This window comes from Muscardinus avellanarius, assembly GCF_963383645.1.
Source record: "Muscardinus avellanarius genome assembly, chromosome: 9".
Lineage (NCBI taxonomy): Eukaryota > Metazoa > Chordata > Mammalia > Rodentia > Gliridae > Muscardinus > Muscardinus avellanarius.
The window spans coordinates 28,943,565-28,966,038 of record NC_137795.1 but is presented as its reverse complement, the minus strand read 5'-3'; the positions used below and the strand labels follow the sequence as shown (position 1 = coordinate 28,966,038).

The following is a 22,474-nucleotide window of genomic DNA, read 5'->3' as shown; positions in this document are numbered from 1 at the left end:
ATTATTTTGAAACAGGATCTCACTGTGTTGTGGAGGGTCTCATTAAGTAGCTGAGGCTGGCTGTGAACCACAATCCTCCTGTATCAGCCTCCCAAATATTGAGATTACAAGTGTGTGCCACCATGCCTGGCTAGGAAGTTTTTTGGGTTTTTTGTTTGTTTGTTGTTTGTTTGTTTGTTTGTTTTTGTGGCACTGGGATTGAAACCCAAGGGCATTCTACCTCTGAGCTACACCCTCAGCCCTATTTTTTGTTCTTTATTTTGAAACGGTCTCACTGAGTTGCAAAGGGCCTAAGTAGCTGAGGCTGTCTGCAAACTGCCATCCTTCTGTCTTAGCCTCCCAAATGCTGGGATTACAAGCGTGTGCCCCCACACATGGTTTGTAAAAAACTAGGATGTTTTTTAAATAAACTAAACTCATTAGTTAAAAAGTTACTGAATTATGAAGAGTAATCCTTTACTCTGATGACATAGGAATAGGTTATAGATTAGTGAAGGAAGACTGATCCTAAACAGGATGAATAGCCAATTGATTAGTTATGTTCAAAGGTGATGGGGAGGAAGTAGATGTCGGAAGTAGATGGCCAGAAAAAGAAAGGCCTTTCTCACCAAGAGAAAAGCCTTTGAGCAAAAACCTGTAGCGGGTGACTACATGGAGAAGGAGGGTTTCAGACAGAGAAACAGCAACATATTTCCATGCTCCCTGAGGCAGAAGCTTGCCCAGCATGATGGAGGACCTCCGTGGTATTTGTCACAAATAATTGAAGTTGGAATATTACAGTGATAATACATACTCAGTTCATAGCAGCACAATTCACAATAGCCAAGTCTGGAACCAGCTCAGGGATCCATCAACACATGAATGTGGGAAAAGTGGTGCAGACACACAATGGAGTGTCACAAAATTATGCCACTGTTGGTAAGTGGACGGAACTACAGAACATCACGCTAAGTGAGATAAGCCAGACTCCGAAAGTTAAGTGTTCTATAATTTCGCTCATATATGGAAGCTAGGGAGAATGAGGGAATAAAAAAAGGACTGCAGAAAAATAGAAGGCAGACACGTAGAGTAGTGGGAGGAGATGGGGGAAGGGAAGATACAGAGAATGAAACAGACCAAATTATTCTATGTGCATGTGTGACTTAATCATAATGAATTCCACTATTATATATAATTACAATACACTAATAAAATTAATTTAAAAAGAAGGCCAGTGGGCCTACAACAATGCAAAGGGACAAGAATGTGGCTTTGATCTGAGAAAAAGCTGTTTTCTTTGTTTATGAAGCACATTCTTTGCAATATAAACATGCCACTCACATTTATACCCAATGTAACATGTGTCAGAATCCCTGGGCAAGTCAAAGCACTGCATATGCAATCTGTGTTACCTAATAACACACTTCGGTTGTTATTTTACACTTGGCTTTGTTCTTTTCATACAGTAACAGCAAGTTTAATTTTTGAGATCAAAGAACTGTCAGTAGCATAACTGCTTTGTAGAGTATTTTTAGCAAGTCTTCATTAAGATGATACTTGCGTGCTGCATTTCATCTGAACTAGCAGATCTGTTCTACCCCTGACAGATTGCTTTCATTTCTTTCTTGAGGTCTCCAAGAACAGGTAAGCCTATTTCTTACAGCTATATCACAAATTATTAGTTTAGGTGTTACACAGCACATAAAACAAGTTAAATAACACCTTACAAATGTTGTAACATAAACCTAAACCTGGTGAACAGACCAACCCCATCTCTTATGTCACCTTCGCACTGAAGCTTTCCTCTTGTCCCGAAGTTCAGGGAGGGAAATGCTCTCTATACTTTTGTGCCCCAAAAGTATTTTGGGTGCTATCACAGCAGTAATCACACTATGCATTTTATAACTTAGTTTTGTAAAACTAACTTGTAACTATCAACATGTTTATTTTCCTACTAGACTCTGTGATGACTGAGATCATGCGGGTATTCGCTTACGTTTTCTCAGTGTGTGATGCCTAAGTTAGATATTACTGTCATCTGTGGTCCTCCTCTCCTTAGGGGCTCTGGGTAGGATGACACTTCCAGTGTCTTAACTGAGTGAGGCCATGTGACTTGCTTTGGCTGATGAAATATCAGAAAGAGTGGCTTCTGGTAAAGCATGTCAACACCCATGTGCATTTCTCCATTCTTTCTTACTGCAGCTGCTGTGGGAGATGCTGAGATGGAAAAGTCGTAAAACAGGAGCAGAGCTGGCACATGGAGGACAGCTGCCTCGAGAGCACCTGGATGCAGAGTGTTCTTTCTGTAAGCATGAAGTGAACCTTTTTGTTGTGTTTTTGATGTTTTTGTTGTTACTACAGCAAAACCTCTACTATACTGAAGGCCCATCAGCTAGTAGGTGCACAATACAGACTTTAGAAGGAAAAGATACTAGGAAAGGCAAAAGTAGATGACCACACGGAATGGCAGTATGGGCTTCCAGGAACAGGTGCTACCTCACAGGATGCTGCCTGCAGTAAAAGGAACAATTAACAAAATAATTAATCCACTTTACTTTGTCTTGGGTCTAGCCTTATATTCCCAAAGCTAATTGCTTAAATAGAAGTTTCCATGTTTATTACAGTCATTAAAAAATGAAACAGGTTTTGAATTTCACAATATTACTTCTCATTGGAGAAATACCTTCTTGTATATATCCTTTGTTCAAGGTAGAAGTCCCTTTCAAGTAGGTTTGAAAATATTACGCTAATCAGTAGTCAATGTATCTGCAAACTCTCCATCCCCTAATGCATGCAATTAGACAGTGGTTCCTCAAGCCTCTGCAATAGTTCTTCTTTTCTTCTTGCAGGTGCAGGTGGCATGAGACCTTAAATAATCTAAGTAAAATGGAAGAGACAGGTTGGGCTGGGAGAAGGCTTCTCCGAGGGTCTTAACATGTGAAAGTAGACTTCAGTGATCAAGACTCCTGAAAAGGTCATCTAGCATCCTTTTGTGGATAAAACAGAGCCCTCAGCTGGGGCCAGGTAAACTGACAGGCTGGTGCTGGGGTGAAGAAATAGGAGTGCTGTGAAACAGAGAGAGCAAACAATGGGATGAGCTGATTCAGAGAAGAGGTTCCGGGAACAGCCCACCATTAGAGCCTTCAGGGAGAAAGCTGGCTGGAGCAGAAGAGGAAAACAGGGACGGCAAAATCAAAGGAAACCAAGCCCAACAAAAAGAAGACAGCTCACCCAAGGGAAGTGAGCAAGGAGATGGATCTTCAAACACCTGGAAAAAAGGCTAATTAGCATCTTCTTAGGGCCAAAGGTGATGTTAAGAAGAGAAAGCAGACCCAAGTCTCCCAAGAAAGGGCTCTTTTCTCAGCTAGGGGAATGGAGATAATTTTCCCTCTAGACTGAAGGTGAAAAGGAGAGAGAGAGAGAGAGAGAGAGAGAGAGAGAGAGAGAGAGAGAGAGAGAGAAAAGCAAGAACCACTGTTGCCCCAGGTCTGAGACTGGAAAAGGAAGCCTGTGTGACCAGGAGCCCACGTGGCCCTCCTCTACACTGGGCTCCCAGCTTCCTGACCAGGACGCGGTCTCTCCCACCAGAACCCTCTCCAGCTCCCGCTAACAGGCAATGCTGAAGCATGGCCACTTCGGGAAGATGGTGTCTGGAAAGGCTCCACCCCTTTCTGGCAGATTGAGGCTGTCTCTTCTGAGCTTACAGTAGCTTGGTTTCTCTGGATACCCAGCAAAAAAAGCTGTATTAAAAAAAAAAAAAAAAGACCAGAAAGAAAAGAGAAATTCAGCAAAACCAAAGGATTCACATGTTCTAAACATGTGTACACTGAGTAACATGAGATGACTCCTGATGGTTTGCCTCAACTTAAAAACTCATATCCTAGACTCCCTCATATATCCATATTTTGGTACATAATTTTTTTAAAAAAGGAAGAAGGAGCAAAAAAAATTGCAAAATTGATTTTTCCTTATAAAGAATTTTTCTTCTAAAAAAGTGGAACTGCCAGGTATGGTGGCACACACTTGTAATCCCAGCATTTGGGAGGTTGTGACACCAGGATCACAGGTTCGAGGCTAGCCTCAGCTACTTAGTGAGGCCCAGTTTCAAAATAAACAATCAAAAATAGGGCTGGGGATGTAGCTCAGAGGTAGAATGCCCCTGGGTTCCATCCACAGTACCACAAAAAAAAAAAAAAAAAAAAAAATTAAAAAAAAGGAACAGGGAAGTTGAGAGCAAAGACTTATTTTGTGTTTAAATGTACCATTTATTAAGACAAGAAATTCAGCTGTTGGTATCTAGCCTTTCCTATCCCAATATAATCTATAAAAACTGGGAAGTAGTTTCAACCTGGCATGATATTTCAATCTAAAGAACTAATAAGCATCAGAATGCTAACTGTGGTCCTGCTTCATGGTGAAGGCAGTGGGGAAGATGATTTGGCTAAGCACCAAAACCATGAAATAAGTTTTCTATCACTGACGCACCATCACTGGCACCCATGGGCAAAAGAACCAAAGGTATAATTATTCCATTCAACTGTTTGTTACTTTGTGAATATAGCTTTGGCAGGCATTTCAGAACATGTTCAATACACTGTGACAAAATTTGGCAAGATCAAAGTACCACATCAAGGTTTTAGAATGCCTGTGTATAGGCTAGCAATGCTAAGGTGTCTGGGAACAGGCAGAGGCAGAAAAAGAAACCACCAGGAGACTGCAGATGAGGAGTGAAAATCCTTCAGTAAGAGCTGCTTTGATTCTGAACGGAGTCACCCAAGGCTATGCACAAGAATGGCACTTGGGTCCCATCCTAGCACAACTGTGTCTTCTGACCAGAGGTCCAGTGATCTCTTGGGACTCTCCATGGATAAATCCAGCACCAACTTAAAGGCCCATCCTTCCCTTGCCTTCCCTCTATCTTCCACCCAAATTTTAAGGATCCAGCCACTCCTCCCCTCCATCACAGCTGATGCCCACTCCACCCCAGAGCTTCTTCTCACCGCGATGACACTTCACACTGTCACATCTTCCAGCATTGCTCCGACCTGGGCTTTTAGATCAGCCAAAGGACCTCTCGGAAAGGGGCAAAGATGTGTGGGCAAGGTTCAGACGCCCACCGGGACATACTGGGACATCGCAGGGAGATTGGTCATGACAAACCTTTCAGAGACAAGGGCAGAGAGAGCCCCACTGAGGCTGGAGAGAACCGAGGCAACAGAGGAGGGGCTGCTAGGATGTCATGGTCACCGCCAGCACCAGGAAGGAGGAAGAGATACTCCTGACTTCTCTCCTCACAGCCACCGCCAGGCTCAACTCAGGCCAAAGCTAGAGGTTCCCGGGATAAAAGCGCACAGGGGGCCATCTCCAAGTGCAGAATGAAGTGGCGGGGGTGGGGGGCAGAGAGTCTAGGGGAAGGACAGAGAGCAGCTCTATGTTACAAGTGCTCATCGTGGTTTATTTTTATGTGTGGTACTGGGGATTGAACCCAGGGATGCGCTAGCCCTGAAATATACTACCAGCCTTTTATTTTTTTATTATTTTGAGGGTCTCACTAAATTGCTGAGTCTGGCCTCAAACTATCTCCTTGTCTCAACCTCCCAAGTAGCTGAGATTACAGTGTACCACAATACTAGGCACATCCATGGTTTGCTTGTTTCTTTCTTTCCTTTTTCTTTTTTTTTCTTTTTTCTTTTCTACTAGGGATCAAACCCAGGGGCATTCTCTGAGAAATACCCCCCAGGCCTCAGTAGGTTTCTGAGAGCCTCGCTAAGTTGCTGAGGCTGATCTAGTACCTGCAATCTTCCTGTCTCAGCCTCCCAAATACTGGAGTTGCAAGTATATCCTACCATACCTGGCTCCATGGTATCTTAGCTTTTTATTTTCCCCCCACCCCTTGTGGACTTTCTTTTCTTTTCTTTTTAACTACCAGTCACTCTGGAAACCAGTAAGGAGAAGTTTCCAATATTATTAACTCAATAGCAGTCTTTACAGTCACAGTCCTCCATCATGGTTCAGCTTTCCACTACGGAGGTACAAAGAGAAGGCCAGACATGCTCCTGGCCTCAGCCATTTTCTGACAACTAAGGTCCCCAGACTTTGGAGGTTTTGTCAAGCAGTTCCCCCAAATGTGGCCCAAGAATAGGCCCATCGGCACCACCTGGAACTTCACAGAAGCACAACAGTACCGGCTGTTGAATCCAAGTCTGAGACGGGGCCCTTGCCTCAACGAGCCCTCCAGGGGTTGCGATGAATGTTGGAGAAGCCCCAGCTCCACAGCAGCCAGAGGCTGACCAGTCCATTAAACACTTCTCAGAGACCCTGGCACTCACAGAAGTCCTGTTCAAAGAAGCACGCGTCTTTTCATTGTCTCACTCTGGCCTTCAGAAACAGACCAATTTTTGAGCACCGGCTTTCTTACTTAATTTCTACCAGTATAGCCAGTAAGAGCCCATTAAGTGCACTGACTGTGGAATCCTGGATCCGTAACTTCAGGGGATGATAATGCTGACGATGGCAGCTGCAGCCACTCAAACAGCCTGAACGCTCTCTGCCCGCGAGGAGTTGGTGCCTCGTCGCACAGACGCTGGGGCTGCAAGGTGTAGGGGACGCTGAGGCAACACAGAAAAGCTCAGTAGTGTGCCTTCGCATCCGTAAGAGAAGCCCTACCCAGAATTATGAAAGGAGCGGATGAGAATGTATGTGGAAGCAGCTTGTAAACAAAGGCATCATGGACAACAGAGGTGAACGCCCAACTTCTGATAAACTTCAGTCTGAAATGTAACTTCATTGATGACATCAAGATAGACCAAAATATGCCTAGAAGGTCTTTTCCTTTGAGAGGTTATGTGCCGAAAACAGTGGGAATTCGAAATCCTTCAACAAGTGTCATCTGAAAATTTGTGATAAACTTGAAATGCTAAAGGAAAGCAAATATCGATGCTAATTTGAGGCTAAGAAATAGCTCTCAGCCTCTTCTCTAAAAGGAGAGAACACCTGAGAATTTCTCCATGGCGCAGAGGGGCCACCAAGTTCACTTCTGAATTCTGCTTAGAGTCAAATGTTTGAATCCCCTAGAAGCAGATTTAGAAATAGGCTCTTTTTTTTTTTCTTCTTCTTTTTTTGGCAGTACTGGGGATGGAACCCAGAGGCATTCTACTGAGTTATTCCCTCAGCCCTATTTTTAGTCCTTTTCTTATGTTTCAAACAGGGTCGCACTGAATTGCAAAGGGCCTCACTAAGCAGTGGCTGAGGTTGTCCGTGAACCGTGATCCTCCCATCTCTGCCTCCCAAATGCCGGGATTACAAGCGTGTGCCACCACGCCCAGCTCATTTTACTTTTTTGACACAACAGATTCTTGACTTAATCCGACTCCTTGGCAGCTTCAAAGGCTCCCTCTCCTACCTCATTATCTTTGTGGTGAACACTTGTTCACAATGTGTGCAAAGTGCTCTGCACACTACTGGGCTGACATCTCCATGCAGACTGACCTTGGTCCGAGAATAAGCAAAATATAAACATGGATTCTTTATGCCACCTCTGCTGTCCACGACAGAGCACAGGTATTCTATCTCAGAAACAGAGACTGGAGAGGTCATTTGACTTGCTCTGAGCCACGCAGCCATTAGGTGACAAACTCCAGCACAACCAAATTGTGTTTAATGAATTGAAACAGGCATCAGACTTCCCCTAATCTCAAAAGGTTTCCACCACACATCTTCTTTTCTTTTCTTTTTTGCTGTTTTTAGAAAGGCAGATCACCACGTGCAGCACCTCATTTGGATGTGTCTGGAGTCTCGGAAGCCTGACTACCCTAAGTTCTCCTACAAATGGACCTTGAGAGCTTGTTGGGAGGTTCCAGCAGGAGAGCGCAGCTACTCGTATACCCTTGACCGAAGACCGGTCCTCTTCTATTCGGGGAAGATCTTCTTCAACGGAGCGCGCAGCTCCGGGAGGGACACACATGGAGCGGTGAGGGAGGAAGGGACACCCGCCTAGCCCGCCAGATCAGCCCATCAACCCTGGCGATCAATGGGATGACTGATGTCGCAGCCAGATCGCCCTCACATCCCTCTTTTCTAATTGTTAGATTTTTTGTGTGTAAGATTTCATACCTAAATATAAACCCACAGTATGATGGGTCAACCACTGCAGTGTTTGTTCACTATAGTCAACACTCAGTGATGGACACGCAGAAGAGATAAGCTGCTAGCTTCCCTCAACAGTCACAGAAGGGAGTAAAACCAGCTGGTGGTCAGAAGCAAGGGCCCAAGAGCGAGGCGGTCACAAGCACCGCACGTCTACTCCGCAGCGGCAGCGGCAAACGAGGTCAAATGCAACTGCACAACAAAAGGTCCACGAGGGCGGAGTTCAGGTTGACAGACCTGCAGAAATGAGACAGGAAGAGACCTAGCCAGGATGCACACATCCTGGTTTGCAGGACTCTCGCAATAAAAACCTATTTTGCCTTCTTGAAAACCCTGTATTATGTTTTCTCTATAGACAACACAAAGAGTGCAAAATTAAAAAAAGAAACAGCATTTTAACGGCAAGAAGCCAGTGTCCCCTGAAAGGGAGCAGATAAAATAGAAAAAAGGATTAACTGAGTCACAGAATGAAGATCTGCCAACCAGCCATCATAAATTGTGATGACTCAAGGGCGAGTCTAAATCTATTGCCAGGTTTACACTCATAGTTCTTGGTGTCAAGAAATTTATTTAGGAAGTTTACTTTCTATATATTTTTTCTTCTTTCTTCCTTCCTTCCTTCCTTCCTTCCTTCCTTTCTTTCATTTAATACTGGAGACTGAGCTTAGGGGCATTCTACCTCCAAGGTACATCCCAGCCCTCTTTTTTGAAACAGGGTCTCCCTAAGTTGCTAAGGGTCTCCCTAAATTACTGAGGCTGGCCTCAATCAAACCTGCGATCCTCCTGTCTCAGCCTCCCAAGTACTAGAATTACAGGTGTGCACCACCGTGCCTGGCAAAATTTTACTTTTTTTTAACAACAACAATAAAAAATACTATGAGAAATCAATAATAATCATGCACATACAACACACACACACACACACACACACACACACACACACACACACACACACAATTTTTAATGTCCCAATTAGAATTTGGTTTCTTCTATGTTCCACATTACTCTGAGGCTATTCTTGCCTTTTGTAGAAAAAATTTAGATTTATTCTCCTCTGATACTTAAATCATTACCTAAGCAATATCAGTATTCACAAACTGTTAATATAGTCTTAATTTATATTTTTCATATTTTAATAAATAGGGATTTTGTTTGCATGCACCATTTTAAAGCTTTGATATTTCTACATGAGCTATACTTGTTTAAAATATGAAAGCCTGGTTTATTATATAGTTCTTTTGTTCTAAGATAATTCAATAATAGGTTTACAGTGGGGAAGCAGTACTCCTTTAAATGATCACATCAACTACAGGACACATCCAAATCTCAAGTGTTAAAATAAAAGAGGAGGAGGAGGAGGAGGAGGAGGAGGAGGAGGAGGAGGAGGAGGAGATGATGATGATGATGATGGAAAAGATGATGATTCTACTGGGTGTTGTGCTGCATGGCTGGAATCCCAGTATGTGGGAGGCTGAGACAGGAGGATTGCATGTTCAGGGGCCCTCCAGAACTTATTGATATTCAAAATAAAGACAAAATAGGGCTGAGGATCTAGTTCAGAGATAGGACATCCCTGGGTTCATCCTCAGTACCAAAAACAAAAAAACAAACAACAACAAAAAACAAAGATACTGTACTCAAGAAAATATTTATTTATTCATTCATTCATTCATTCATTTATTTTGTGGTGCTGGGGATGGAACCCAAAGGCTTTCTACCTTCAAGCTACACTCCTAGACCTATTTTCTATTTTATTTAGAAACAGGGTGTCACTAGGTTTCTGAGAGCCTCACTAAGTAGCTGAGGCTGGCTTCGAACCTGTGCAACCCTCCTGTCTCAGCCTCCCAAGTACTGGGATTACAAGTGTGCACCACCACGCCCGGGAAGAAAAATACAAAATTATTTAAAGAGCAGACATAAAGGAATTGTAGTTATCTCCATTTGGAGCTAGATTTCCTGGATTCAAATTTTGGCGCTTCTATGTACTGGGTAATCTTAGGTAACTTATTTAACTTCCCTGTGCAATTAGACCATCTGTCACATGAGGCTACTACTGGGATTGAGTTATTCTTCTTAAAGTACTTCAAACAACCTGACATGATAAGTGTTATATAAGGATTTGTTAAATAATAAAAGCTATCATCATCATCATCATCATCATCATCACCACAACATATTAGGGCTCACTGAAGTATTTTACATTCAGAGGTGAATAATTTCCCATTCAACAAACTGATAAAATAGCTTAATTAAAAAAAAAATACTAGCCAAGTGTGGTGGTGTACACTTGTAATCCCAGTACTTGAGAGCCTGACACAGGAAGATCACGGGTTCTAGGCCAGCCTCAGCTACTTAGTAAGGACATCTGCAACTTAGTGACACCCTGTTTCAAAATAAGATAAAAATTAAGGCTGGGGGTATAGCTCAGAGGTAGAATGCCCATGGGTTCAATCCCCATTACCGTTAAAGAGAGAGAGAGAGAGAGAGAGAGAGAGAGAGAGAGAGAGAGAGAGAGAAAATACTAATAACTCTGTACTTATGCCAGATGCATAGAAGCTTAGATAAAAAGTAAATGATTCTATAACCATGGTCCTCCTCTCTAGAAGACAGGTTAGAAAAGACTTTTAAAGCAGGAGTGTCTCTGTGGCCAAGCTTGAGACTATCCACAAGGCAGCTGAAATGACAGGTAAAATTATATCTGTGTGTATATTTTTTCTGCAGTGCTCTTTGATTCTTAAAAATGCCTGGAATAAAAAAAAAAAAAAGTTAAGAGCCTTCACTTTAGGTAATCGCATCACCTTAAAAGGTAAGTAGCTGGACGTGGTGGTGCATGCCTGTAATTCTAGCACTTGGGAGGCTGAAGTGGGAGGTCAGGCCCAGCAAGCTGTGTGCTACTGGGGATTGAATCCAGGGGCATTCTCCCTCTGACCTACTTTATTTTTTATTTTTTTTTATTTTTATTTTTATTTTTATGGTGGCAATGGGGATAGAATCCAGGGGCTTTTCTACCTCCAGGTTGTACTCCCAGACCTACTTTATACTTTATTGGAAACAGGGTCTCACCGAGTTGCCGAGAGCCTCACTAAGTAGCTGAGGCTGGCTTCGAACCTGCGCGATCCTCCTGTCTCAGCCTCCCAAGCGCTAGGACTGCAAGCGCGCGCCACCACGCCCGGCTTACTTTATTTTTTATTTTGAAACCGTCTTGCTGAGCTGCTGAGGGTCCCTGCAAGTTGCTGAGTCTATCCTCTAACCTGCAGTCCTCGTATCATAGCCTCCTAAATACTGGGACTACAGGCGTGTGCCACAGTATCTGACTTCTTGCAGTTTTTCATCCAAGCCATACAAGGAACACTTCTGCTTTATGACGCTCCAAGCAGAGAGTTTAACAGGGAGCTGGGAACACATGGCTCAGGGATGCGGCATCTCAAGCCTCCCGGTCTCCTCTCTTGAGTGAGGACCGGCATGGTGGAGAGATGACTGATGGCTGCCCAGCTCACTCCGTGCCAAAGCTGATGGAGAATACATGCCTGGTCTGGAAGCCATCACTCATGTTGTTGGAAAGAAAATGAGTCACATTTTGCACTACAACTTGAAACGTGTGATGCACCCTTCGCGGCGGCACACCACCTGTTAGCGTGATGTCTAAGGCGAGAGGAATTGGGGGAGGCGTCTCTGGGGTCAGGCAGCCTGGGCTCCACTCTGCCTCTGTCGTCTCCCAGCCGCGAGAGAAGGTTCCTAACCTCTTTCCTCGTAGGTGAAAAGACCTCTTCCCTTTAGGAGGCTTGAGGTCTGAATCTGACCAAGACCTGCCACAAGAGCATCTATGGAATCCCCCTTTTCATGCCCATTTATGAATGATTTAATTTAGCTAATAAAAATTAAGCCATTGAGTTGAATTATTTTGCCCTCACATAAAATCTTATAACTTTTCACAAACTACGCCCAGATCACATATCACTGCTATTCCTAACAAGGGCTGTTATATAATACTGAGTAATATATATTTTTTTAATATATATATATATATATCATAAGTACTCAAACTCATCACCCTACCTTTCCATCCATTCTTTAGCTATACAAGTCACTAATTATTGCCAAGTAGATGTAAGAGACAGAGTAAATGTGAAACTCAGCCTATTTTGTTATGATACCAGGACTCAGACACTACCTAAATATTCACTCTACATTAGAATATGAAATATTTTGAAAAAATAGAATTTGACATTGCGTACAAAAATAAGAAAAGTTTTCTGCTCAGATTTCCATAAATGTGTTTGACATCCATTTGCCTAGAATAAGCATCTGGACAGGGAAGGAAAAATTTAAGCTCCAATGTGCCTAACGCTTTATTCACATTGTGTCTATTCTTAGAAAACCCGGCCTGAGGTGTCTCTCATTACAGAGGAAGAACTGGAGGCTCCGGGAGCTCAGGAGACAGTGGTCGCCCAGAGTCAAGCCCAGTCCCTACAGCCAGCCTCGCTCTTTCCTTTCATGCGACGAGTGTATTGTGTTGGGCAGTGGAAAGAAAGAATTTGGGTGAATAAAGTATCAATTTGCCATTGAATTCCTTTTCTAGAATTCAATGAAATTAAACAAAATAAATGAGTCTACCATTTCCTTTTCTTTTTCCAGATAAATACTTTGGCCGGTGATATTTATAAAGTTTTAGAGTTGGCCCTCTGTATCTGTGGCTCTATATCTATAAATTCAACCAGCCAAGAATCAAAACTATTCAGGAAAAAAAAAAAACACTATAGACTTTCTTTTTTCTTTCTCATGATTCCCTAAACAATATAGTAAAACAACTATTTACATAGCATTAACATTTTATTAGCTATCACAGGTAATCTAAAGTCCACAGGAGGCTATGTTTAGGTTACATACAAACGCTGTTTAATAGAAGGACCTACTGATCTGGTATCCATGGGAAGTCCTGAAGCCAATCTCCCTCAGATACTGAGGAGCGGCTGTACCTACACTGTAGCCAGGTTCAAGCAGCGAGTTTGTCAGGGGTCAGAGGCAGCAATGCCAGTGTTTCTCAAATAAGCTCATCAAATGTCCCCTGTATCTGATCTGACTCTGGAAGATGCTTGCCTTCTCTAATGGCTTTTATCTTCTCACAGGCTACCATAAGCAGATAAGAAGGAAGAAGTCCGGGTTTGGGGGTTGACCTTGATCAAGGTGAGCCTGGGTGATTTTGTTGTTGGTGTTGCTCATGACACTCTGCTTGCTATTTTTAATTTTGGTAGGTATCAGTTACCATTCACCTATAACCACAATGACTCTCCCCACTCACTCCTCGGACCCAGTGTCCAGCAGGTGGACTACAGCCTCTGCGTGCTCAGGTGAATGAAAAGTTAAAGTCTGGCTTTATCAGCCACATTTATTGACCACTTTCTGAGTGGTAAGGAAATATCAGTAAGTACTATAAAGTTATGGTAGTTTAGAGTAAATAGAACCTTTGCCCTCACAGTATTTGAGGAAAACAAGACAGTCAATTCAGAGCAACTCTGTGCGCCAGGCTGCCCAGAATCAAACCTTCTTTCTTCCACCCACACCCTCTGTGATCTTGGGCAAGTTACATCTGTGTTTCACTTTCCACATCTGTAGGATGCAAATAACCATCTAATTCCTAGGTCTGTTGCAAGAGTTAAATGAAATTTATATCAGAATATGCATGACCCATTATTAATTGCTATGGTGTGTTATCCACTGATTTCAATTTAAATACAAAGAACAAACTATGCGCTTTGCCTGTAAAGTATGCATTTGAGATGAATACAAATTGGGCATCCTGGTATAATTTGGAACAGTACATATTTCTCAATCAGGCAAGATAAGTTTCTGGAAAGAGAGTGTATGGAGTTACGTCCACAGCGCCCCCACATGGACACGGAAAAGGGGTCATTTTGTTCCTTTTGAAATGAGACCCTGGAGGAAGGGGGCTGTATGTGAAAAGAGAGAGCCTGGTTCAGAGGGCCCCCGCTATTCTTACCAGTTCCTCTGCTTTGAAAAGCACCTGGTTCAGGTCACTGCCCAGCCGAGGGTGGCTAAAGAGAAGGGGCCTACGCCTGGCGCCTGGCGTGGTGGCGCGCACGCTTGTAATCCCCGCGGTTGCGAGGCGGAGACAGGAGGATCGTGCAGGTTTGAAGCCAGCCTCGCAGGTGTTAAGAGACCCTGTTTCCATATTTAAAAAATATATAAGAATAGGTCCGGGAGTGTACCCCGGAGGTAGAAGGCCCCTGGATTCCACCCCCAGTACCACCAAAAAAAAAAGAAAAAGAAAAAAAAGAGAGAGAGAAAGAAGGGGCCTAGGATGGAAGACACCGCAGGGCTGGGGCAAACAGGGTGGCACAACCAGAGAATCATCCCGGCTGCTGTAAACGAGGCCGATTTTAAGACAACAAAGGCAGTGGCGAAGCACTGCAGAAGATGTCACAGCAGTCACAAAACTCAAACCAAGCTGGGTGTGATGGCCCACGCTTGGAATCTCAGCACTTCAGAGGCGGAGACAAGAGGACCGCAGGTTCGCAGCCAGCCTCAGCAACGTGGGAGGCCCTTTGCAATTTAGCGAGACCCTGTTTGAAAATAAAGAGTATAAATCAGGCGGGGGGGGGGGGGGGTGTGGCTCAGAGGTAAAATGCCCCTGGGTTCAATCCCCCAGTGCCACACACACACACACACACACACACACACACACACACACAAAACGAACAAACAAAAACAAGTCAGTCCTGGCCCAGCATTTTGACAGTAATACACAGAAAGAGGGAATAGGTGTTAATGTTAACTGCTATTTTACTGGAAGAGTGGGGATTAGTCTTAGCAATACCTAATTAAGCCTAAATTAAGGCGGAGGCTTAAAACCTAGGTAAAAATAATGCCGCCACCAAAGAGGCAAAAGTTGGGGGAAATGAACTCTTTTCTGTAAAAAGTGTTCCTTGGAAAAATGGCTGACTTCAGGTCTGGAGAAAGAAGTGGACAAGATAAGCTTAGAATATCCCCGGCCAGGAAGTAAGAAAGGTTTCTGAGACTACTGAGGCCATGTAAAAAGCGCACAGGATAAAAGAACAAAGTGAGTGTCCAAAGAATATTTGCCACAGTGCACTGAAAGGAATACAGTATGATCCATACATTTGATATTTCAAAAAGAGAAACTCTCCAGGCGTGGTAGCACACGCTTATAATCCCATTACTAAGGAGGCTGAGACAGGAGGATCAGAGGATCACGGTTCATGGTCAGCCTCAGCTACTTAGTGAGACCCTCTGCAACTTAGGAGACCCTGTTTCAAAATGAAGAATATATAAAAAATATGACGGGGGGGGGGGTTTAACTCAGAGGTGGAATGCCCCTGGGCTCAATCTCCAGTACCATACACACACACACACACACACACACACACACACACACACCTCATTGGTTATCATTTAAGGTTGTAAGGTAAAAAAATCATTACTCTGAAAGTTGAGAAAAAAGTAAAACTTTTCCCTGGCTTTCTTGTACAATCAGAGTTTCAGGAGACCCAATAAACATAGACAATATTCCAATTAATAAATGCCAGAGGAGTGATACACTGAGACTATTACCATTTTGTAGCCCCTAGGGAAATGGATATGCTACAATGATTCTGAAAAGAGAGAGCCTGGTTCAGAGGGCCAGTGAGGCTAAAATCACTAGGTAGAAAGTAGAAAGGTAAGCGGATACTATCTGAACCCATGAATAATCTTAACTTTTCAAAGAGAGACACCCAGACATTATGTATCTCATGATATGATGTAACCAATTTTATATAGAATCATCCACAAAGAATATCTGCCTTGGAACCTGAATCTCATCAGACGTCCAAATCTAACTGCCAGGATATAGGAAACATAAGAATAGAAGAACACGTTAAATGACACCACAAGTAAAGAATCAGCCTGGAGAGAAGGACATTGTACCCGACAAATGATCTGCTCTCTCCTGCAAATCAATAGCATGGAAAAAGAAGGGCAGGGACTGTTACAAAATAGATGTAAAAGCCTAACAACCAAATGCAACATGCACACCCCTTTTAGTTCCTGATTCTAACAATTATAAATAGAAAGACATCTTTGAGAAAATTTGACTGTGGGAATTATATTAAGAAATTGCTAGTATTTTTAAGTGTGAAAAAGGCGCTGAAGTTTTTTTAGTATCCCTATCAGAGATGTAAACGGAGACATTTATGAATGAAATGCTATGTTTAGGATTTTCAAATACACCAGCCCTCATTCCCATTTTTATTGATACAAAATAAAAAAGGTAGGAGGAAATAAATGAAACAAGACTGAAAATGTTAATAAATATTGAAACATGGTGTTTATTATACCGTTCTCTTATCATTTTCCTTATATAAATTTTAAAAAGATCAAAAGGTCTGGGTGGGTATTTAAGCTGAGCCTTACCTCGCCACCAAATTCTAAGACAACTACGGACCTCCACAAAGCAAAACTTAGTCTTTTTGTGTGTGTGGTACTGGGGTTCCTGGAAGCCTTTCTACCTCCGGGCTGCACTCCCAGACCTATTTTATACTTTTTTTTATTTTTGGAAACTGGGTCTCTTAAGCCAGCGCGGCTGGCTTCGAACCTGCGCGATCCTCCTGCCTCCCCCTCCCAAGCGCAGGGATTACAAGCGTGCGCCACCGCGCCCGGCCAAACTGAGTCTTTTGCCTGTTTATCCTAAAGAGGTGCAGAGTTTTAATCAGTATGCACAGTGAATTCAATACTATTAGAAGTGACTGAACCGAGGAACCACGGAACTCTGCTGTATTAACCAAAGGACAGCTTAATTTGTCCCAGGAAGAGATAGCCCACGATGCCCCTGGGTAGAGCAACACAACTCACAAACAATGGAGCTGATGTCAGACTGTCCAGATTTGTGGGCGCCGAGGGCATCATGGACAAAAGCCACACATATTCCTGTATCAGATCTTGGTCCATACAAGAGTAGAAAACTCCACCCACGTGTGTAACGCACATGACCGCTTCTTTGCCCATAGTGATGGTTTTTCTGTTAACTCGTGCCTGAACTCACTCAGTTCTAGAGGTGCGGCCCAGTGTGCAACCTGAAGATCCACAAAGGATAGAAGCCATGATCGCATCCCTGTCCTGACCAAGGGGCGACCCGGCCGAGCCCAGATGCTCACTAGTCCCCAGCCAGTATGCAACACACTGTTTTTCTCTTTCTTTCAAATCCCTTCTGTTATGGACTGAATATGGGTATCGCCCACAAAATGTGAATGTTGAAGCCCAAACTTACAGTGTGACGGTCTTTGGAGATGGGGACTTTGGAAGTATTTAGGATTAGACTGAGTCATAAGGATGGGGATAGGATAGAACTAGTGGCCTTATATAAGAAGAGAAAAAGAAAAATGTCTCTCCAAGTACACTTAGAAAAAAAAGCTAGAGAAGGACAGAAAAAGAAACTGGCCATCAACACGCCAGGAAGAGATCCCTCCCCAGAAACCAAATCAAGCAGCACTGTGATCTTGGACTTTCCTGCTCCCAAGACTGTGAGAAAATAAAAGGTCTGTTTGTTAACCCACCCAGACTACGATACTTTGTTCTGGCAGCCCAAGCTGCCTAAGATATGTATATATTCTGCTTGTTTTTCTCTTTCTTTCAAATCCTTCCTACCCCCTGTATGCGTGGCACTCGGGATTGAACCCAGTGGCACTCTACCTCTGAGCTACACTCCCAGCACTATTTTTTGTTTTCATTTTGCAAAAGGGTCTCATTAAGTTGATGAGAGTCTCACTACTTACTGAGGCTGTCCTCGAACCTGGGATCCTCCTATCTCCGCCTCCCAAGTACTGGGATTACAGGCATGCACCACCATGCCCCGCTCCTTTTTACCTCTTTGATGGGGAAAAAAATCCAAAAACCATGAAAGTGCATCCAAAGTAGAAAAAGGGTGGAACTGTTGAAAATTATGGGTTTCCAACCCTAGAAAAATGGATAATCAATATTCCCCAATTTTAAAAAATGGCCATTCACTTAATTACTCAAAATAACTAATACTAAAATCAAAGAAAGATGAGTAAAAGTATATGCTACTTGAGGTAACCACATTCAAAGTAATTGGGAAAATAAGAGTAAACATGTGTACTGACAAAGCACACACCACCACCCCAGGCAGCAGGAAATGCATGCCTCTATGCAGATGAACGTACAGATCTATTTATACAGAAACCCTCAGCAATTCCTGTCTCAGACTGCCTGGCTGCCCTCATGTCTTCAGTATTCTGTGCCATGAAAAAGTAACTGTCAAGGATAATAGGAACACAATTTGACCTACTTTTGCCTAGATTCCTGCACAGTCTCTAACTCTGGTTCTTGTGTTTATTTAGCTACCATATCTTGGAAACACACTTCCTTGCTTTTTTTTTTTTTTTTTTTTTTTGCAGACAATCCTGTATGCCACTCATTAAGGTCACCTGCAGGCAGTTCCAAAACTCTCCTGTCACCAACTTTAAGAATGTCCGCTTATACACGTTAACCACCGCAACATCCTCCTAAGGCGGACCACTAACAGAAAGCACCTAGAAAAGAGGACGAAAGCCTGGAGCAGCTGAAGACCTGCATCCATGCACACTTTCCCACCCAAAGTAAGGCACACCAGAACACGTGTCTCGTCAACCCATGTAGCAAGCGCTAAACGTCTTTTAAGGCAGAAAACCAAGACTTCATGTTTCAAGTTAGAGCCAAAAATAATCTCCATTGCTGCAACTTCTCAGTTAAAGACACTTAAAAAACTGAGCAGGACCCACCAAAGGGCCTCCCCAGCCCTGGTGAGTAAGTACTCCAAGCGACTTGGCTGGGTGTCCTCGGGTCCTGGGGAGGCCTCCTGGGTGGCTTACAGATCCCAGGGGACAGTCAGCAGGGGTCTCCCTGCTTCTCTTAACAGACCAAACATGTCTGACCAGCTCACGTCATTAGATGTACTTTGAACGCTATGAGGGGCACTCCTCTACAGGAAATCATATCTGAACACACCATCAGGAAGTCAATATTTAAGATTCCCGGGGGCCTGCACACCCTCCTGCTCCAGGGGGACGACCTGGAGTGCCGAGTCCTGGAGAGACGGACCCAGGAGCCCGAAGCTCACCCAGGAACATCCAACACCTGGATTTCCCTCTGCAGGGCGGCCGCCTGAGCCAGTCCCGATGCCCAGAACTTGCACGGGGCGTCCAAAACAAGCCCGCGCGTGGCGGGCGTCCTGCGAACTAGGATCCCAGTCGCGGGGCCGAGGCTGGCGGTGGGACAGCACTGGCGGACTGTTGGGCACGGGACACCTGCAGCTGCCCCTCCTTCTCCCTGCGGTGCCCGGTCCGGCAGCCCGGATCCAGGCGCCCTTGGCTAAGTCAGGTGCACCCGGGGGGAGGCGCAGCGTGGCTCGCCGGGGGCCATCCCGCCCCGCCGTGCCCGGCTCCCCTCCAGCCCAGTCCGGAGAGGGGCGCCCCGTTCCGCCACCTCCCCAACTTGCAGGCGGCCACTCACCCGGGCCCCCGCGGCGCTCCGCTTCCTGCGCAGCGTGAGCCCGCTCCGCAGCAGCGCGGGCAGGTCCCGCAGCCGCGGCCGCAGCGACGCGGGCGGCTCGCGCTCCGGCTCCCGGACGCTGGGGCTGCGGCGCAGGGCGCCGTCCGCCGCCGCCACGGCCGGGCTCTCGCACGGCGGCTGCATCTTGACGGAGCCCACGGCCATCCTCATGCCCTGGCGGCGGCTGCGGCGCCGGCGGCTCCTCTCCACCGCGCTCGCCTCCGCCAGGCAGCGAGAGGGCGCGACTGCGGCTCGGGCGCGGGGCGCTGCCAGCCCTGCCCATTGGCGCGCGCCGCGGCCCCCGCCGGGCTCAGCCCCCGCGAGCGCCGCCCCGCCCCGCCCAGGTGCGCGCCCCGCCCCGCCCCGGCCCGCCCCCCGCACCTCCGGCCCCGCCACGCCCAGGTGCGCGCCCCGCCCCCGCACCTCCGGCCCCCGCCACGCCCACCCCGCGCGGCCCGGCGGAAGGGGCTCGGCTCCCGCACAGGTGCGGCCCTCCCTCCGGGGTCCTCGCCCCGCCCTCCGCTCCACCACCCCTCATTCCCTTCAAGACCGAAAAGCCCCGTTCCACTTCCCATTCCCAGCAGCCAGGCTGGACCTGGACTTCGACCAAGGGAACCCAGAAGCGTCCTCCCTCTTGCGTTTTCTGCACAGCCTAGGCCCACATGGCAATCTGTATTCCTAGCAATTGTTTTGGCCAAACAACTTCAAAAGAGGCTCTGTATTTTGCTGCGAGACAAACACCCTGAGACGGTTGCCCTGCGCGCTCATCAGTAACGGGTGGAAGGGGGTTATGATAGGTGTTGGGCAAAGTGGGTGCAAGTCTGGTGAACCAAAGATGAATCTCTGTTAACGTGCTGGTTAACGTGTTGGAACTTGGCCTTCCTGAAAGCCTGCTGTGTGCGGTGAAGGTGCTTGGTAAACTGGGAAAGCCTTTCTTGCAATGAATCATTGTTTATACCTTACCGGGAGGTAGGAACCTTGGGGACTGGGAGCGAAACCATTCCAGCAAGGCCTACTCCAAAGGGCTGCTGCTTCACCTCCCAGCTCCCTCTGGTCAACAAAGGCCCGCTAGGGCTTTTACTCCTCATCAGTAGGACACGGCGGTCCCGATTTTGCCTACAACCTGCAAGAGTTGAATAAGCTTGTTATATGAAGTTAGGGCCTTGACCGGTTTACTATGGTACTCTTAGTCGCTCAAGAGGTAGGTACTTGGCAAATAGATATGGAAATGTGGCCAAGTAAAGAAAAATAAAGAATGACCTGTGATCTCTGCCCTCAAGGAATGAAAGATTAGGCCCAGATGTAGAGAAACATAGAAAATGAAGACATTGCACTTATACATTTGGTACCCAGCAAATGTGTGTGCACGGGGGATGCTCCCAGGCGAAAGAAATGCTCCAGGCCTGAGAAAGGCCCAGATAAGCCCTCGAAGAAGGAAGCCTGACTTGAGCCTTAGGGCTAGGTGGGGAGATTCCAGGAAGCACAAAGGAGGTTGAGGACCCTGCAATAAGGAAGGAAAAGGTGACCAAACACCCAGGTGGTATCACACCGAAACTATTGGAAATGCTGGTGGGAGAGGGGGACAACATCATGAAGAACTAGGAATGGATGCTGGTGACGCTGCTGAAGGCCTTAAATCCTGTCACCTTAGGCTTTGTGCATTTGCTGGAAAGAACTCCATAGTCTGTTACAGTTTCCAAATACTTATATATTTAGCCAAGGCAGACAGTCCACTTCTGTGTACCATGTCAGATTACATGGGTTTTGGTAGTGTTATAAAACACTTCTGCTCCCGTAGGTAATTAGCTGTTGCCTTGAGCCTCAAGATGCCACCTCCCTCTCCTTAGACACCTGTAATATACCAGCTAAAGGGCTGGCGCCTGGTGCACCAGAGGCCCTCCAGGACACATTCTGATGCAACACAGCTTGTCTCACCCCTGAGAATGCCATTTGCATTATCCCACCAACTGACTCTGCACCAATAAAACACAAATGTTCTGTCTCCTGGCCCAGGTCTTGGTCTTCACCCACGTCCATGCAGCTCTTCGATGCAAGCCCAAGGAGTACAGACTTTGTTCTATAGTCTATGGCATTGGCCAAGTGTCTAAAACTCAACCTCCATTAGGACCTTTTGAGAGTTAAGGTGATAAATGACAAAGGCTGTGTATTATCAATATAAAAACAGGCAGACAAGCTGGGGTGGGGGTTGGCACACACCTGTAATCCCAGTACTTAGGAGGCTGAGACAGGAAGATGGCTGATTCAAGGCCAGCCTCTGTAACCTTGCAAGACCCTGTTTCAAAATTAAAAACTAACAGGGGTGGAGGTGGAGCTCAGGAGCAGAATGCTCTGGGTTCAGTCACCAGTACCAATAAATTAATGTATACTGCAAATAAAAACAGGCAGACAATGGGGAAGAGCAGGAATGTATAAACAGAAGCATGTGCCCTTATTTCAAATCAAGTGACAGCCCACCCCAGCACCGCTCACACGCTGGACCCCTGCCTGGAGCACCACTCTACACCTGGTCCAGCAGCACTTTCTACACCACGGGGATGGTCTCTGGTTTACAGGCATTTGTCACGTGTGGCTACTGAGCACTTGAAATGTAGCAAGTGTGTCTAAAGAACTGAATTCTTCAACTTTAATTTTAACTACATAAATTTAGAGCAGCATATGGCTAGTGGCTATCCAATATGGTACAGCATCGTTCTAGAAATCCACATTTCTCTTAACACATTTCATTTTTTACATTCAAATGCCACCATTGCGGTGAGGCCTCCGGTGA

The 22,474-nt window shown here is 45.4% G+C and overlaps 1 protein-coding gene across 2 annotated transcripts in view; it reads right to left on the bottom strand.

Annotated features, from left to right (window-relative positions):
- RAPGEF5 (Rap guanine nucleotide exchange factor 5) overlaps positions 1–19,857 on the bottom strand; it is a gene marked incomplete at both ends in the record, with an annotated part of 259,218 nt that extends 239,361 nt beyond the window's left edge. For both annotated transcript variants that reach the window (XM_080701542.1, XM_080701543.1), the window contains one exon: positions 19,648–19,857. In XM_080701542.1, the coding sequence (XP_080557668.1) occupies positions 19,648–19,857 (210 nt within the window). The remainder of the gene's footprint in view (positions 1–19,647) is intronic.
- Between the last annotated feature and the right edge of the window lie 2,617 nt (positions 19,858–22,474).